The following is an 18604-nucleotide window of genomic DNA, read 5'->3' as shown; positions in this document are numbered from 1 at the left end:
GTGTCTCATGGTTTCTTTTTTTGTTTCATGGGACAAAAAGTGAGCTGGATACCCAAAAGACACGCTGATTTTGTCCCTGAGACAATGGAGCAAAATTGATTCGAATGAATTTTGCTCCATTGTTCCAGGGACAAAAGTGAGAGAAGCACAAATGTATTAAAAGAAAAATAGGGTGGTGACACGATAAATCGTTTCCGGTTGGTGGGATGGAGCATGTTGCATTGCACCAACGCGAAAAAACTTCTCGTGTCCCCAAGCCTTTAAGGAAACCAAACAGAAAACAGACACCAGAAAATGTAAAAGACAAACACCAATTTTTGAGCTGAAACAAACCTAAAATGCTTCAAAACCATTAAGAACTAAAATAAGACAAAAAAAGACGACAACGCACAGTAAATTAAACTTTAGTAAAACGCACCTCTCACTCACAAGACACTCACTCGCGTCTCTCAGTGTTGAACTGATTTCTATGTACAAAATTACAATTAATAAACATATCCTAATTTTCCTAGAGGAATTACAAATGACATATAAAACAAAATTCGGGAATACAAAAGACACTCCAAACAAAAGGGACACTAAACAAAAGTAGACTCAAGAGGACACGTGAAAACTGAAAAACTCTACAGTGAATACTACTAACAAAAACATAAACATCATCACGGCCAATTAAATGTTCATTAATGTTTTCGTATTTTTGAGTTTAAGAAACTTTATTTGTTTGATTAGTAAGTTTGGGTACTGCCATTTTGTATAGACCTTTTCATAAATTACGTTACGAACATCACTTGTCTCGTTTTTCGCCATCATGATGATATTAAGTCCTAGTGAATTTTATCAAAACTACTTTTTATTCATAAAAAAATAATTTTATGTTTCAAGGGACATAATCACCATGGTAATTGTTTGAATACGAGGCAAGTGATATTGGTGACGTAATTTATGAAAAGGTCTATTGAGTAAAAAATTCAGAAAAAAATAATGAGCCAATTTCGAGAAAGGCTGGTAGATTCAGAGGACCACAGAGGTAGATTTAAAAATAATTTTTACAAAACAAAAAAGTTAATGAGTGCTACAACATAATTAACAAATCGGGAAGGTGACATAAAGATGTTTTTATGCCATTTTCACCTTTCAAAAAAATCTTCGTTCATCATGGCTATAAGATCATAAAAAGTTTCGAACGTTTTTATTTTCACAACATTGATACAACATTCCTGAAATATTTCAATTTAATTTTTGTCTTCTACAAAAATCTTCGTTCATCATGGCTATAAGATCATCTATTGATTCAAATGTTTTCATTTTCACAGCATTGCGACAATCTAAGGAATCCAAAGATGCCCATCGGTAACCGTTGGTGTTTGGTTGCGAAAGAGCTTTACATACTTTATCTGGTAGTTTAAAGTTCTGATCTTGGATATAAAAAGAAATGACATCACGTTCTTTCGGTTCCAAGTCAGTGATTATCAAATCAGGCCCAAACCTTTCAAACATTTTTTTACCATTTATATAATTCCTAAATAGTAAAGAAGTATTAGTAAAGAGGTATAAAAAGCTTGGGTATATCTTTATCCTCAGCGTTTGTGTCTTTTTTATTTCACGCAAAGCGTTGACTTTTTTCAATAAGGCAACGAAATACGGAATATAAACATCATTAGGGAAGATCAATGTGTAGATATTGATCATAGTAATTCCAGTCATGCAAGTTTCATTAAACAGGTCATCTCTAGAGAGAAGGTATTGGTACATGTATTCATATCGGTTGAAGTCTGGCTCTTTTATCACATCAAGTAGATCTTTGAGGATAACATTCATCATCTCTGCAGGTAAAGATTCATATAGATATAAAAAGAAACCGCGATAGATTGGCAGCCAATTTGGAAGTGGACAAAGAGTTTGACAGTGTAGAATGATATTCCATAGTCGATCATCTTGAAGCCTTTGCAATATTTTTTCTCCCATACTCAAACCTACAAATAAATAAACCAATGTCTGTTTGACTGTGTCGCCTCCCCTCACTTCTTCGTTATAAAGACGCTTCAAGAAACTTTCAATATCGCTTTCACGAATTACATTCGAGAAGTATCTGCTGCGAAAAAGATTCCTTTCAAAATGATTGACATTGAAGTTCGGTCGCCATTGAACAACAAAACCATCCTTAGGAAGGTATACATTGATGGTGAAGCAATCTTCGTTCCGTGTCAAAGGTTCCAGGCGTTGCAAGAGGTCATCCAGAAAATCCAACCCAATACCATCAGCAATAATGGTTATATTATTTCTTTGTGTGCAAGCTAACATTCCAAATTCTTCAAACTGGAACCCATCAGCTTTGCAATGGGATATCAATATGAAGAGAAAACAAGTCACCAAAAAGGAGATACGGACCATTTTGTAAATACTCGAGAAGAATTTCTGTTGTTGTGAAAAGAGTGAGTAAATGTATTAAATGCTTTTCTTGCAAGATTTATACCATTATTTAGGAAAGTCCCTTCAGAAAGTGTTTTGAAAGAAATAATGGACTAATTACTTACTCATTACCAAAACGATAATGAGACGCCAATAATGTCATTTTATTGTTTATAAATTAATTACAATACACGTTTTCCTTTTTTAAAGAAACTTGTTTTACCAAGCACTTTCAATGTTTCTTAAGAAATCGGCCTTTTGAGCCTTAAATGTTTCTTACATGTTTCCAAACTTTTTGACATAATCAGCCTATTTTTCATGTAAAGGAAAAAAAACATTCGTTTTGATTGGAAGGTTCTTAAAAAAACCGAAATAAAAAATATTATTTTCTCATTCTCAGCCTCTGCTAGCCTGGGAATCCAAGCTCATAATCTTAGAAAAAACAAAAAATACCTCACCTCACAAAGTTCTAAGATTATAGAGCTTGGTGCAGGTAGATTAGTCTGACACAGAATGTTACAAACAGTCTGTGTGTGGACCCTTGTTAACAGACTTCCTGAACTTTGGAAACCCAGGCAAGCTCTAAAGACTATTAAGAACCACATCAAAACATCAGCCAACAGCCATTTTGTTTTAAAATGAATCTATGTTTTCATTTTTATTTGTTTTCCTTTTTTCTGCAGAGTCAGCTTTTTCTATAAATTATACGCGCGCATCGAAATCATCAAAACGCGCACGAAAGTACTGCTAAGTAATACGCCGAAAGCTGGCCAATCAGGCCGAACATGCATTGTATGGAAAAATCTCTCTGCAGACGAGTTACCTGCGCCAAGTGTTAAACAAGCAGCAAAAAAAATCATAAACTAGACTGTGAATAAAGTTAAACGCTTGGATTTCGAGGCTAAGCCTCAGCATGTATCTTAGATGTTTCTTAGTTTTTAGGCATTCTGAGCCTCATGTTTCTTAAAAGTGTGTAAGGGTAGTACAACAAGAATTCCATTTCCCTGTGAAGCGGGTACTTGAACCAATAATTTCAAAGCCCCACAAGGGCTAGAGTAGAATCTCTAATCTTTCCCAGGCAAGAAAAAGTGAATCCACTTTTTTTTCAAATCCAGAACGCGTCTAGAACGCGCCGCAATCATGACGACGGATTGTATCTAGAGGTTCCTTTGTTTTTTTTGAGGACTTCATTTTTTGAAATCATGCGGGACACTTGGTAACTTTATTTAATACTTATAGCCTTAAAAAGGTATCCGCTGAAAATTGTAGAAGACTTTTTACATTTGACGCTTTCTGATGGATGAGAATGAAAATGATAATACTGTCGAAATAATGTTTATTTCAAATCGTATAAGAATGGCAATGAAAATGTATAACAGTTGAATGCATCATTCTCATCCTGAGTATGAAACCTAAGAAAACAATTAAAGATTTCCAATAAACAATACGCAACTCCAAACGATCTGTGGAACCTCTGATGTTAGTTACACTTAAGCGTAGCTGCAGGGCCGGCGAATCAATTTTGAAAGTGGAGGGGCCAAATAGTAAGTGTCTAAGGAGGCGCCACTATGGTTGGCGCCGACGGGCCTTTCTTAGCAAAAAAGTGGGGGGGCCATGGCCCCCCCCCGGCCCCCCCCCCCCCCCCCCCCCAGTTTCGCCGGCCCTGAGCTGAGGAGGCAAAATGCAGGGAAAAAAACAGAGCAGTGACCGAAGCAAGGTTTTTCGTTTGACAAGGAAAAATGAATTTTACACAACAAATCTTAATTTTTTAATAATGGTGGATCAATGGTTAAGAATGGTGTAAATCCATTTCATCATGGATATTCTTAACCTTTTTGAGAAAATCATCCTAAAACATTCTTTCAACATTCTTAGGTTAGGATCCTTATTCAGACTAGATTTAACATTCAGTACATACGTCTCAAGCATAAAAATGGCATTTTTGTGAAAGGATCGAGCCTTACTTGGGGTAATTTCCATGATGGTGATATTCTTAGCATTATTCTTAATTTTTTGGCTATTTTCATCATGGACATTCTTATAAAGTGTATACTTATAAAAAAAGCGTGTTCTTATAGTATTTTGGTCAATCTTTATGTTATTATAATGTTAGTTCGCATTATTTCCACTCCTCCAAAAAAGCTGGTTAATCAGAACTGTCTCGCCTACGAAATAATATCCTAGTCATAACATGACAGATAAGAATTAAAATTGCTTAAAATTTGAAAAGATAAGAATTAAAATTGTTGTACTTCAGTGAAAGAGAGTATTATGACTTTAAGATTATTTTTGAAAATTTCATTAAAGCTTTATTGTGGATATTTGTATACACTCTTTCATTTTTATAAGAACAATAAGGCTCAAAATCTTCTAAAAAAATAAGAGTTTATTTATATTTTACCTCTCCCCCACCCACTTTTTTGCAAAGTAGAAATATTTGGTTGCCCCTCTTTAGACTCTATATTCATTGGCCCCCACTTTCCAATTGAAGGTGTGGGTCCTTCGAAAATTTTGTTCTTATAAAAAAAGTATATCTATTGCAAATTCTACTCTCTTTAGAAAACGCCTTCAAAATTTTTAAGCCGCTTTACCAAGAATAGTAAAATAGAGCTGAAAACATACGTAAGTTTCAATCATATTCAAAAAAATAACAAAGCCATTTAAAGATGTTTTGATTTGTTTTCATCTAATAGACACTTCTTTGCAAAGCATACACATAATTTTATCATAAGAACAAACTATATAAGAAGAGAAGGTTTCGATGGCCAAAATATTAAGAAACAATTTATGAACATTTTAAGGGTTTTGCAGACTCCAAACACCAATTTTTTAAGGATTAAAAGTCCAAAAGTGTTAAGAACATCTGAAGGCTTCCAATGGATGTTTTAGAGCGTGTAGTGAAAGACAAAGAGATCAAATCTAGACTTTTAGTCTTATACACCTTTTCCCGAGTTTATTTCGACCCCCGGGGGGGGCACTGGGTTTGCGGACTGACGGTATGTGCGGGCCAAAAATTGGCTTTTAAAATTGCACCCTTACAGTGCAGCAAAAATCAGTGAAAATCATACCCTTAGAGTGCATTTCCCCCCAAATTTTCGATCCCTTTCGTGCAAAAATTGGTCAAAATTCTAGCATTTTTGGTCAAAATATCTAGATTTTTCAAGAATTTTCTAAAATTTCTACCCTTACAGTGCATCTCTAGTTTTTCCGACCCTTACAGTGCATTTTAAACATATTGGAAAAGGTACCCTTAGTACCCGCACATACCCGTCGGTCCTTTTGCCCAGCTGCCCCCCCCCCCGGGTTTCGACCTTTTCACAGTGAAAGATAACTGAAGGGTGTATTATGGTGACAAAGTAGGGAGTACAGTATTACGAAAAGCGAACAGACATCATAAGTTTATATTGACAATTCAAACAAATTGGAAAAAAAAGAAATTATTAAGAGACAAGTTTTCTTTTGTAAGAATGAACGACTCAAATGTTCTTTATAGTAAAATCATATCATCAAAATTTAAAAAATACAAAGCCTTTTATATCAAAGATTCTGAAATTCCGGGAGGGAGGCTATCTACTCAAAAACTATATCGAACCTAAATCTTCATTTTAAAATCTTTATTAGTTTTCATGATTTGATCAGCATAGGCGTAGCGAGATACCCTGCAAAGTTTATGGATGAGAGCGGTTTTTGCGACACTGTAATTATTGTCTTTGTTTTATCAAAAGATAATGAATATGTCATAAACGTCTGCACTCCCTCATAAATTTTGCAAGGTATATCCCTTCACCTATGTGATTCTTATAATTGATTTTCTTAAAGAAAAAAAGATTTCAAGGCGAAGTTTTGATCTTTAGAGGAGATTTGGTAAAAGATTGGAAAGGGATAAAATATAGAGAGACGACTAAAAAAGACTAAAAAAGATAAAGTTTGTTATAATACGTTAGCGAGAATGTAAAAAGACAAAACGATGAAAATGAAGATGAAAATGAAGATATAAAGAGAAGAAAAATGAAAAAGTGAAGAGGAGGACTAAAAAAAAGTCTGAGAAAAAAAAAGACAGAAAATAAATTAGATGATGACATTTTCATTTTCAATCTGTTGTCTGTTGGTCCTGGCAAATATGATGTCTACACAGTTGACTCTTGCTTATTCGAACTTGAAACCCAGCTGGCACACAACGTTGTTTCAACGTTTATCTAACGTTATATGGACGTTGTGAACGTTAAATAAACGTTAAAACAACGTTGTGTGCCAGCTGGGAATGGGGATCTTAATTGCTCGAATCATATAATCACGGACAAAAGGTTGTAGACTTTCCAACAATGCATGAAAATTTTCAAAATAAGCTCATTTTATATATATAATCATTTTTACCAGAGCCAATGTTGTTTTTATTGAATTTGGAGAGTCTGCAGAAGCCAAATTCACTCGACATTGAAGGAAATGAATTTTTGAAAAGTCTTCAGGCCTTTTTTTGTTGTCTGAGATTGAAGATTGAAGGTTCAATGAGTTTCGCTCTTCAACTTTTTCGAGAAGACATCTAATTAGACCATAATTATTTGAGATGGTTTAGTCAATTATAAACAACTTTTCCCACAGAGATTTGAATATTAAATAGAAAGTATTTTAATAGGGTTTTTCTTTGATGGGGACTGGAAACAAATTCGAATTATAGAAAGATTCGAATTATAGAAAGATTCGAATAATGGACGCTCGAAAAAACTAGAGTTTACTGATCATTGACTAAGAAGGGATTTGAAATTGAACATCAGAAACAAAAAACCAGTCTATTTTCAAGTGGTGTCAGCTATAAATGGTTGGTTATTATATATCCAATTTATATGCTGAACGAGTAATTAGTACTAGTAATCTCATGGTTATGAGGGAAATTCGGGATAAATTCCCCGAGGTAAATTTTGAAATTCTTTGAAATTTCCCGAGTGCAACGAGGGAAATTTAAAACATTTCGAAATTTGACCGAGGGTAATTTATCCAGAATTTTACGAAAACAAGCATGAGATTCCTGGTTAATCTCATGGTTTGGATTGAAATTCTAACAATTCTCGAGGACGTCAATTTGACACTGGAAATCAATCTGAATCTTTAAAAAGAGGTCTCAAAAAAGTCATAGAAATGCGAATCGAGTCTTAATTGGATAGTATTCCATTTACTTAAGCCTTGAAAGTTAGTAAGAAATTCGAAAAAGGTGATGAATTTCCAAACGATGAAAATTTCACTTTTGCGGGAAATTACAAAATCTAGGAGGGAAATTACAAAAGCTAGGAGGGAAATTACAAAAGCTAGGAGGGAAATTACAAGTTCGCGGGAAATTACAAATTAACGTAAGCAAAAACGTCAATCGAATTTCAATCAACCATGAGATTAAAGCGATAACCAGATGGTTTGAGATTTTTAGATTACAGAAACCTTCTGTGCTCCTTAGTAAAACTTCAAAGTATTTTTGTGTAACAATTTTTCCAAAATCGAGATATCAAAATTTAGAATTTTTTTAAATGGGCTCTTACATGGTTCTTACGTTGAAATTCCATTGTTTTCATCCTAAAAGCCAAAAACTTGTAACTTAAATATCTCGAGTTTGGATAATAATTAGGCAAAATAATTAATTTTATAAAAACATCGAAATTCTTAGAAGGCTTTGGATGTTCTTAGCTTTTTGAGTTTTAAGCCTAAAAATGTTCTTAACATGTTCTTATTTTCTCCATTTTGTAAGTATTTTTTGTCCATTCTCCCCAGAATTCGGGTGTTTTTGAGACCGCAAAGCCTTAAAATGTTCTTAACTTGTTCTTAACATTTTGGCAATCAAAGCCTTTTGTTCTTGTATAAAAAACTTCTTCTTCTATATAAAAAAACGTGATATTAAACGTGTATTAACTATTACCATTGGGAAGGTACTTTTGAGTTTGAAATTTTGAATTTGAAAGATTGAGAAATGAAGAAATAAGAAATGATTTTTTTTTCAAATGTCGTGTTACGTCGTGATTTCCAAAAAGGTAGTAAACATTTTTGTTGACTAACGAAAAAATCGGGAAAACAGAAAAAATAAAATCAAGGGCGAGATAGGCTTCGAAATGAGGAATAAACCAATTATTTAACTTTCTATTTGACCCCGAGGGTATTAGGCAAAAATGGATGATGGGTATGTGCGGACGGTAAGGGTCGGTTTTTTCACCTTTCAAAGTCTCTCTAAGGGTCGGAAAAATCAGAAAGTTTTAAATAAGTCTCTCTAAGGGTCGGAAAATTCAGGATTTTTAGGAAATCTTTTGATTTCCAGAGAAAAAATTGTAATAAAGTCTGTCTAAGGGTATTACTTTTTTCAAAAATCGAAAAAAAAACTCAAAAAGTCTCTCTAGGGGTCACCTTTTCAGCAAAAATCAGTCTCTCTAAGGGTCGGTTTTCGGAGGTCCCGTACGTACCATACCCCTCATTCGCCAACCCTAGTACCCCTCCCCGGGTATTTGAACTATGACCTAGATTAGAAGTAGAAACCAATCAAGTAGTTAGACGGCTGAGAAGTAAGTGTGAGTCGATAGATATAAGTTTGGCATGAAATTATGGCTAATCCTCGAAAAGTAAGTTTTGGGGAAAATTTGTCCCAGCCAAAGGTGTTTGCTTCCATAATGGCGGCAATGACGTAACTTAACCATAAATGAAAAACCTCTTTTTTTCACAGAGAAAATCAGCAAACAAATCAACCCAAGACAAACCAACCGTCAACATCTATGGCGACGTTAAGAGAACATATCCACGTGTTCAAAATAGAAATCAAGAATTACAGTAAAGCATTACTTTTGATTTTGTTGGTGGATTTCACATTGCTTTGTACTGCAGCATTATGCTTATTTGAGATCGAAGAATGTGGTGATAATGAGAATCCAATACCTCAACCAATTGACCGATACAGAGATTCGCAAAGCACTACTTTCAAGGTATTGAAAAAAATCATAGTATTTTACGTCCGTCGAGCTAGAGCTACTTTTCAGATATTGAAGAAGTCTACGACCGCGATTGAAGAAGTCTACGACCGCGATTGGAGATGACCCGAGGGTTCTCTTTTGATAGCCATTTACCGGAAGGTAGGGGAGGGAGTAACCCTTTCTTCTTGGGTTGATCCTCTTATCTTTGATTGTTTTCTACATGGCTGAGTATCAAGCAGAGGGATAAAAAGTGGTATTTTTGCAGAAAGTACCTTTGTAGGAAAGTGGTTTTTTTGCAGAAAGTATTAAATAAACCGTAGGGCAGTGGTAGAGCATCCGCCTACGGTGCGCAAGGTTGTGGGTTCAACCCCCAGCCGGATCATACCAAAGATTCCCAAAATGGTATTTGGTGCATCTCTGCTTGATGCTCAGCAATTAAGAGAAGGATCAAGGGTAAGTGAAGTAATCCAGGGAGAAAGAGTGGCACCCTCCCCTACCTTCGGGTAGACAGCTATTGAAAGAGGAGCCTTCGAGTCTCCCTCGACTGCGGTCGCAAACTTACTTACTATTAGAGAAAAAAATGAATAACAAGCAGCATGCTGAATGGACCTACCTAATGATTAACATCAGATGAAAATAAGAAAAAAGTGACAATAATTGTACAAAAATTCAGAATGGAAAAATAAAGCTTATGTGTTGAATAATGTAAAATGGTAAAAAGGAATTTCCCCAAATACTAAAATCACTTAAACCATTCAGACCCAAAACCTTTTAAGCTGTTTTTATCCCAAATTTGCCCAAAAACAATTTCCTTAAAAATCTGGCTCCGTCACATTTTGGGCAATGCCATTTTGGATCATTGTTCAAAAAATCAGAAAAAAATTATGTCAACATTGAGAAAAGCTATATTGTCTTATTTGGTTAAAGGGAATTTCCCCAAAAAAACGAAAATCCGTCTTTTAAGGCGAATAAGAATTTTCCAGGAAAAACCACTTCAGCCATTCTTTAGAGAATCTTGCCCACCATCTTTGTACAAAAAATCAGAAAAAAGTAATGACAGGATTTTACACAAAGTCTAAAAAACCCTATTTTTAGGCAGTTTTTGGCCTAAATTTGCCAAAATATAATTTTTTTTCAAAAATCGGGCTCCGACACATTTTAGGCATTGCCATTTTGCATCATTGTGCAAAAAATCAGAAAAAAATAATGAGTCAACATTGAGAAAAGCTATATTTTCTTATTTGGTTAAAGGGAATTTCCCCAAAATACGAAAATCCGTTTTTTAAGGCGAATAAGAATTTTCTGGGAAAAACCAATTCAGCCATTCTTTAGAGAATCTTGCCCTCCATCTTTGTACAAAAAATCAGAAAAAAGTAATAACAGGATTTTGCACAAAGTCCAAAAAACCCTATTTTTAGGTAGTTTTTGGCCCAAATTTGCCCAAATAAATTTTTTCTCAAAAATCAGGCTCCGTCACGTTCTGGGCATTGCCATTTTGCATCATTGTGCAAAAAATCAGAAAAAACTAATGAGCCAATCCTGAGAAAAGCTGGTAACAGACGGACGGACGAACGAACGAACGAACGAACGAACGAACGAACGAACGGACATGGGTTAATTTATAGAACCTCCACCGGGGTACCCGGAGGTAGGTCCAAAAATGATTAAGACTATAAATAAAGATATTCTCAGTGTACATTATCTACATAAACACTTATATTTCAGGTTTGTGACAAACTTGCCAGACTTAATGCCACAACAGACAGCGCACACTTAAAGACTGATCTGCATCAAATCTGCCAAAACTTTTTGGAGAAGACACCGATTGTCAACATAGACATTGATAGGATTCAATGTTCATTATCTTGGCTCAAATTCACTAAATGGTTTTATTACACAAACAGCATCAGTAAGGCATTAGGTAAGTTGCCTTGGATTCCTTGCAGATTGCCATTGGACTTTCAAAAATTCGAGTTTCTACTTTTCAAATCTTTCTATAATTCCAACTAATTCTCAGTTCCCGTCATAGGTAACCCTCTTAAAATACTCTCTATAATCCGAATCTGAAGCATCTGTATTTTGAGTTCCCGTTTGAGTTTGATACATTTTGAGCTTGAATTAGCGAGTTTTTTTGTCCCTGGTCATAGGGGTTTGTTCCTAATATCCATCGAAGAGTGAATTGAAACCTCTTCATAGGGTTATCGAGTCAAGGAAAAAAGTGCAAAAAAAACAAATCGAAGTTTCAGTGGGCAATAGCTAAACAATCATTTTATCCTAGCATAGTTAAGGTATCGTTAGACCGTTGGCCTGTGTAACTTAAGTGAAAGATTATAATGTCACTTTCGGGCGCCCTGTAACATCCACCTTTTGACCACCACCTTCACGGACCCACTCTCAAAACTGTCTCAAAATTCTATCTACTTTCTTACTAACCATGTGCGGTTGCGTCCCGCGAAAAAATGTCACGGTTTCTATAATACAACACTTCGTTATTTTTCAATTTCTAGGTCAAACACCGCAAATCACTTTATCAGGGAAAGGTAAAGTTTTCGTGATGTTCTATAACGTCATTGCAATCACGTTAAACGTAACCACGTATATCGTAGGATCAATGTTCACGTCAACGGGAATCAAAATCTGTATCTACGCATTTGAAACGCACGTACTTAAACGAAACGCCGTACTAAACAAACAGACTAAATTCTGTTTCTCTATTCTCGTCCTCTTTGTAATTTTCTGGTTGATTCTAGCTGCTTTTTTCGAAACTATTTTCATAGACGATATATCATCATTTTCTGAAGCTTGTTTTCAAACAATGTCTGAAATTATGCTCATCGGGCACCAATTGGATATTTTCGGACACAAAGAACCCTGGGAAATGGTCAACCAGAAACCAGTGGCTTATGGGATTTACATATTGTTACATTACGTTGAAATGTCATTGTTACTTTTGCTTCTACAAGAGGTTTCAGTGAGATTGATTAGTAAGCGGAGTGGTCTTTGCTGTATAGCAAAGATTTATAATGCCCGCAAAAAGTATAGTGTGACCTGTCCGAAATGTTTAATGGTGGAAAAAGAACTTGAACAAATCGAGAAAATGAAACAATTACAAGAATCAGCAGCATAATAAGATACTGGTGGTGGATGTGATAAGAACCAACAGTCTGTTCCTCTAAAGAATCCTGCATTGTAACACGCATGCGTAATTTTTAAATGTTAAACCATACGTAGTTAATTCCCGTGAAACTGCGTGAAATGGTATCAGCCCCCCCCCCCCAGAAATCTGAAGGGCACCTAGGCCAGGTTAGTAGAGGGGGGCTAATGCCTTGCAATTCTTTGGGGTTACCTATTCATTAAGGGTACCTAGCTGTCTTGATGGAGTCTCTGGGGGCTGGTTATATTTTCCAAATCTAATATTTCAAAATATTTCAAATTATTGAATTTTTTTACCCCAGCACCTAGTTTCCCATCCAATTTTTCTTTCGTTTCCCATCACGCCATCTTTTGCTATATTTTTCTAATGTGATTGTTTTGATTTACAGCATAACAACAAAGCTTATTAGCAGGCGTTCATGCGTGAGCATGATTTTAGGAATGACAAAAGAACAAAAAGTGTCAATTCAAAGAAATTATCTGCTGAATAGGGGTACCTAACTCAAAGCAATTTTTCAAGGGGACCTAAATTACTGGGGGCACCCATGCTCAATGGGGGCACCTGAAAAGTGGGCTGAAACCATGCGGTGATAACCAAAGAGGAATGAATACGTAGCTGCGGTACAGTCACTTGTTTTTTTTATGAAATTTGTCGTTCTTTTTGTCTATTTTTAGTAAATGCAGGATTCTTTAGATTAACTCCCTTCCAGGAGATAGACAACTTGACTTTGAAACGTGTGGAGAATTAGAACCCAGTAATAAACCTTTTCGATCGTAGCCGCCAATTGCCACGCAGGCATTTTTTTGTCCGCTTTATCCCACTAAAACCGTCTCAGTTCTTTTTTCGCACCTATAGACAATAGAAAAATATGTCAAAAAAGAATTGGATAGAGTTTAATGGGATAAAAGTGGCACGCGCCTGGTCGCACGACTACGGTCGAAAAGGTGTATTTTCCAGGAAGGAGCGACGTCAAACAACTAAAGTCGTTGCCTTGACATTCTCAAAGACGAAGAATCTTGGCTTGTCATTTCCTTGTAAATTAATTACCAGTTTAACCAGATAAAATGGTTAAGACAAGATTTTCTGATTTAAAAACTTTTATATATTAGAACATTGATTTTCTATTGTAGAATTTGTAAATTATTTGAAAAATTGACAATTTTTTTTTTGCTGACAAATTTTTTTAGTAACTAAAGTTGAATCGAATGATTATTTCATATGTTGTTTTTTTGAATAAAATGAACTTCAAAATTCATAGCCCGGTAACCACTTATAGCTTTTTAATAGACTGAATGGTGCTGATGAGTGGCCCGGTGTAATTTGGCTGACTTTCCCAGACCACTAGATCGAGTCCCCTTTTTGGCGAAAAAAAACAAACAGAAAACCATGACAAAGAAAATTCTTTTCAAACTATGGAGGTATTTTCAAAGTTTTGTTATAATTTCATAAACTTTGATGGGGTTTTGGAATACATTTCATGTCAGAAGTAAAGTGGGTATCCGTAAGGAAGAAAGATTAATATAATGCAAAATAATCAGTATTGTTCGCTTTTCAACCGATTGGTTATTTTTTAAATGTTTTACAGGGGATTTGTTTTGCTTTTGAAAGGTTGGCGAATGAAAAATTAACCCCGGCGAATTCTAGATTCTAGCCCTGCGAATCATTAGCAAGGGTAGTGTATTGATTAGCGTGAATGTGTACTTAAGGCAGCGAACGGAACTTTTCAGGCCGGTGAAGCGTAATTTTTCTCGTGTCTTGCACCGGCAAAATTCGCCGTTTGGGCGTCTAAATAAGACCCCTGGTTTTTTTTTCTTATGTCACTAACTTGTATTCAAACCCTCCACAAAATTCGAAAAGAAGATAATCTGATGAGGCGATTCTATTATCGCCTTTTTAGAAGGCACTTTCGTGGGTTCGAAATGCCAGGTATTATTTCAGTGGTCAAACCAAGGTTTTTTTTCGACGGAGACTGGAAATGGATTTTAAATAGCGATTTAGTACATAATATTGAATTATACAGAATTTTGAGACAGAAAATACCTCTTTATTTACACAGAAATCCGATTGAGACGGAAAAAGTTTGAACGATGTATTTATTCATGAAATTGTCCTCCAACGCATTAAGACCATACTCGCACGTGACAGTTCCGTTTCGCTCCGAAATGAAATGAAGCCATTCTGGCCATTGTTAACCGGTTACTTTTTTAAAGCGGGCTACACGGCTTTTTGAGCGTTTTCATTGGTTTAGAGCTCTTGACGACGGGCCTACACTTCTAACCAATAGAATGGCTTCATTCCGTTTCAGAGCGAAACGGAACCGTCACGTGCGAACATGTTCTGAGAAATATATTGCTAGTAGAGTCTTCACCCTTAAGCTACTAGGTATTTATATTACATGGTCACCATTATCAGGAATCGAATGTTTAAAAAAATCCATTGGAACAAAAATGAGCCATGGAAATGTCAATCGATTCAATCGAAAAGATTGATGGATAAATTTTAAATAGGATTTAGATAAAATTCAATGATATAAGAAAACATTAAAAACTGGGGATAATTTTTTTAGAGTCGTTAATAATTTACACCATTCACAACTTGATTGAAATCGAAAATATTCAAAGCTGCACGCAAGTAAAGTGTATAGAATTCATTTTTATGACAGTTGAGTTTGAAATGATGAAAACAGATGAGAGGAAATCATTTCAAGTTTGTTGTGGTTAAAGAGAGAACAGTAGTGACAGGCTCGCCTTTCCGGACGCACGGGCCACTGGGTGGCCCATGAATCGTGTTCCTATATGACGTACGGGCCACCGGGTGGCCCATAGCTTTGTAAAAGATTTTAACAGTTTTCGCGCCAAAATACAATAACATGGTTTTGAATAATGATTTTGAGATAAATTTCCCGTAACCTGCAAAAAACCGCTTTTCGATATCTTGTTTACAACTAGAATTATAAATTTTCAATATTTGTTATAAATTTACTCAGGCTAAATCTGTAAGGGAAAAATTGCTCAAAAATTTGGACAAAAAATCACTTTACTCAGATTCTTGGAAAGCTTTTGACATGAAATTTTTTTTACCCGGCCAGTAATTCAATTCTCTAAATTATATTCAAAGTTCAAGGCGTAAAGCAAAGGCCTTTTACTCTATTTCTTTATTCAAAGTCAAAAATTTTGCCTTTCCGAAAAAAAATCTGCCGATTTTTGGGTCACGTGACCAGGTGTCAGCCATATTTAAATTTTTTTTTTGGTTTTTCAAAACCCCTATTACATATGAAAAAAACGAGGTATTACTTATCGTGATATCTTTTATTAATCACTTTCTATTGCAATTTTAGTGAAGCCAGTCAAAAATCAAATTTTTGTTTGCGTCATATAGCTGTGAAATCATGCGTCCGGAAAGGGTTAAAATTTTAATTGAAATGGTCATTACCAGGAAGAAAATTGTTCAAATGCATGTTGCGGTCGGAGGATATTCCCGGGGAATACTCCGGGAGGGGGGGGGGTACTTAGGCAAAAATGGGTGCTGGGTATGTGCGGACGGTAAGGGTCACCTTTTCAGTGAAAATCATTCTCCCTAAGGGTCGGCTTTTGGAGGTCGCATCCGCACACACCCCTCATCAGCCAACCCTAGTACCCTCCGGGAGGGAGTTGCCATGATCTACATCTCAATATTTCGATTTTTTACCCCCCCCCCGCATGTATATGTTGTGTTTACCCCCCCCCCCTGGACAAGGGTGAAAGAGTCTCCCTGGACAAGGGTGAAAGAGTCTCCCTGGACAAGAGTGAAAGAGTCTCCCTGGACAAGAGTGAAAGAGTCTCCCTGGACATTGTAAACTTAGCACATGGACACAGCATTTTTCTTTTTTGCTTTCTCCTTGCTTTCCTTGAGACCTATTTACTTTCTCAAATGTTTGTACTCTACACGTCTTTTTTATGAGAACTATCAAAATTTTTTAAACCTTCGGATGTTCTTAACTTTTTAAGCCTTAAAATATTTCCACTTTTGGAGTATTTTCGTCCAATTTCCTAAGAAATTGGGTGTTTTAGAGTCAACAAAGCCTTAATATTTCAGCCATCGAAGCCTCATGTTCTTACAAAATATGTACACCAAACCAGCCAAAAAATTCAGGAACTCTACTCCCTTAAACACCTCTTTTGGGAGGGGAGAGGAGAGGTTACGGTGTCAGCTATCCCATGAAGAGAACCAGCAGCATACAACAGTGAAAATAAAATGGGCAAAAAGCTAAGCAACTGGGCCTAAACAGCCTAGCACTGAAACTGAACATGAACCGGGAAAGCAAGCAAAAATACCCAAAGAAGAAGCATTTTCGGCATATGTTGGCATCAAAATGTATTTTGGTCGATAAAATGATGAGATAAAAAGCCAGCATTTTTTGGCTCAAAGTCTAAAAGCAACTTTTTAGCTAAGAAATCCGGAAACTCTTAGCAACTCCAGAGCTGAGCCGAAAATTGGTGTTGCTTATATAAAGAAAAATGTGTATCGGGCAAATCTTAATGAAAATCAACCAAAAAGAAAATGTTTATTTTTGGCAAGATTATCTAGTTCTTGTTTGAGTTTGCTAATTTTCGAGGCAAATATACAATTTGTTTCACCAAAGAGGTTTTCTTCTATAAGAAATCCAAACAGTGTGAGAGATCGACCTCCAGATCCAACTTGACCAAAGTGAACGAAACTTTTACAGTTGATAAACCGTATGCACGTCCAAAGTTTTTGAAGCCTTCGGATATTCTTAACTTTTTGAGTTTTAAGCCTAAAAGTGTTCTTAACATGTTCTTGTTTTCATTTTTTTGAGTATTTTTTGTCCATTTTCTTAATAAATTTGGTGTTTTAGAGTTCGTGAAGCCTTAAAATGTTCTTAACTTGTTCTTGGCATTTTTGCCATCGAACTTTTGTATTCTTATATAGTTTGTTCTTATAAAAAACGTGTATTTTTTTACAGCAAAGTGTGAAATGAAGCTTTGAGAGTTTGAGATTTTAATTAATCACACTTACCTTAAATGAGAAAACTCGTCTCAAATGGGACGTGAATGAAGCCAGTGGAAAGATTAGTGGAAGTAGAGAAAAGAAGCTAAAGGCTTCATTAAATGTTGTTAGTTTCAGTAAGTTTTTACCTCCATTACTTTGAGATTTCGAACTTACGGTTTTGAATCCAACTACATTATCGGCCCTTTTTACGCCGGCCCTAATTTAACGCCGGCCCTTATTACGCCACGAGCCAAAGAATAACGCCAATAAGGGCCGGTGTATAAAGAGCCGACCTCGGGGCCGATGAGGTATTATCTGACACTCAATGTAGAAATTTCTGACACGTTAAAGCTTTGAAAGTCTGGAAAATTATGGAAGGATTAGGGGATTGTGGGGTCTAACCAAAAGATTTCCATGCTTACACACAAGGACCGTTTAGTCCGACTGGATATGCGGCACATCAAAGGCAGACTATCATTCCTCTCCGATGGGAAATTGGTCCGCTTTCTTTAGAGGTTTAGCGTGGGTGGCTGCCAATCCGCCATCGGAATACACGTTGTTTTCTTAATAAAAGAACAAACTGTATAAGAACATAAGGCTTCCATGGCCAAAATGTTAAGAACAAGTTTAAAACATTTTAAGGCTTCCGGGACTCTAAAACACCCGATTTCTTAGGAAAACGGACAAAAATGCCCACAAAATGTTGAAAATAAGAACATGTTAAGAACATTTTTAGGCTTAAATCAAAAAGTTAAGAACATTCGAAGGCTTCAAAAAATTTGGATGTTCTTATAAAAAACGTGTACAGAAGGTAGATTGAGACTTGTCGTGACTACAATTACCAACACAAATAACAACAAATCTTTTTTAATTATTTTAATGAATAATCACAAACAAACACGAGATTTCAAATTTCGAAATAAACTTTCATATAAATTAAAAAAGTGCGACAACATACGATATTTTAAGGCGTGAATTATTATGGTCAGAAACTATCAAAGTTTTTTCTCGTTATAACCTTAAGATGCAAGATAAACTGTTTTTGGTAAAAAAATGCAACATGCAAAATGCAACTTTGAGGTAAATGTAACTTTCCGAACAAGCGTCAGACACAGCA

The 18604-nt window shown here is 35.7% G+C and overlaps 2 protein-coding genes across 3 annotated transcripts in view; both read right to left on the bottom strand.

Annotated features, from left to right (window-relative positions):
• LOC136823022 (leukotriene A-4 hydrolase-like) overlaps nucleotides 1-18604 on the bottom strand; it is a 170381-nt gene that overhangs the window by 67847 nt on the left and 83930 nt on the right. The gene's annotated exons all lie outside the window — the stretch shown is intronic.
• LOC136823026 (uncharacterized) lies at nucleotides 298-2419 on the bottom strand. Its single transcript, XM_067079326.1, has 2 exons — nucleotides 1132-2419; nucleotides 298-593 (listed from the first exon to the last, which is right to left on the bottom strand). Exon 1 carries the CDS (start codon nucleotides 2389-2391, stop codon nucleotides 1228-1230), a length of 1164 nt encoding a protein of 387 aa, XP_066935427.1. The 5' UTR covers nucleotides 2392-2419; the 3' UTR covers nucleotides 298-593; nucleotides 1132-1227.

Source organism: Clytia hemisphaerica, unplaced genomic scaffold, assembly GCF_902728285.1.
Source record: "Clytia hemisphaerica strain Z4C2 unplaced genomic scaffold, Clytia hemisphaerica genome assembly, whole genome shotgun sequence".
NCBI lineage: Eukaryota > Metazoa > Cnidaria > Hydrozoa > Leptothecata > Clytiidae > Clytia > Clytia hemisphaerica.
The sequence above is the reverse complement of the archived record's forward strand: the minus strand, read 5'-3'. Positions and strand labels throughout refer to the sequence as shown.

Excerpts from the sequence above, each read along its gene's own strand:
- LOC136823026 (XM_067079326.1), bottom strand. The coding sequence starts at position 2,391 with ATGGTCCGTATCTCCTTTTTGGTGACTTGTTTTCTCTTCATATTGATA.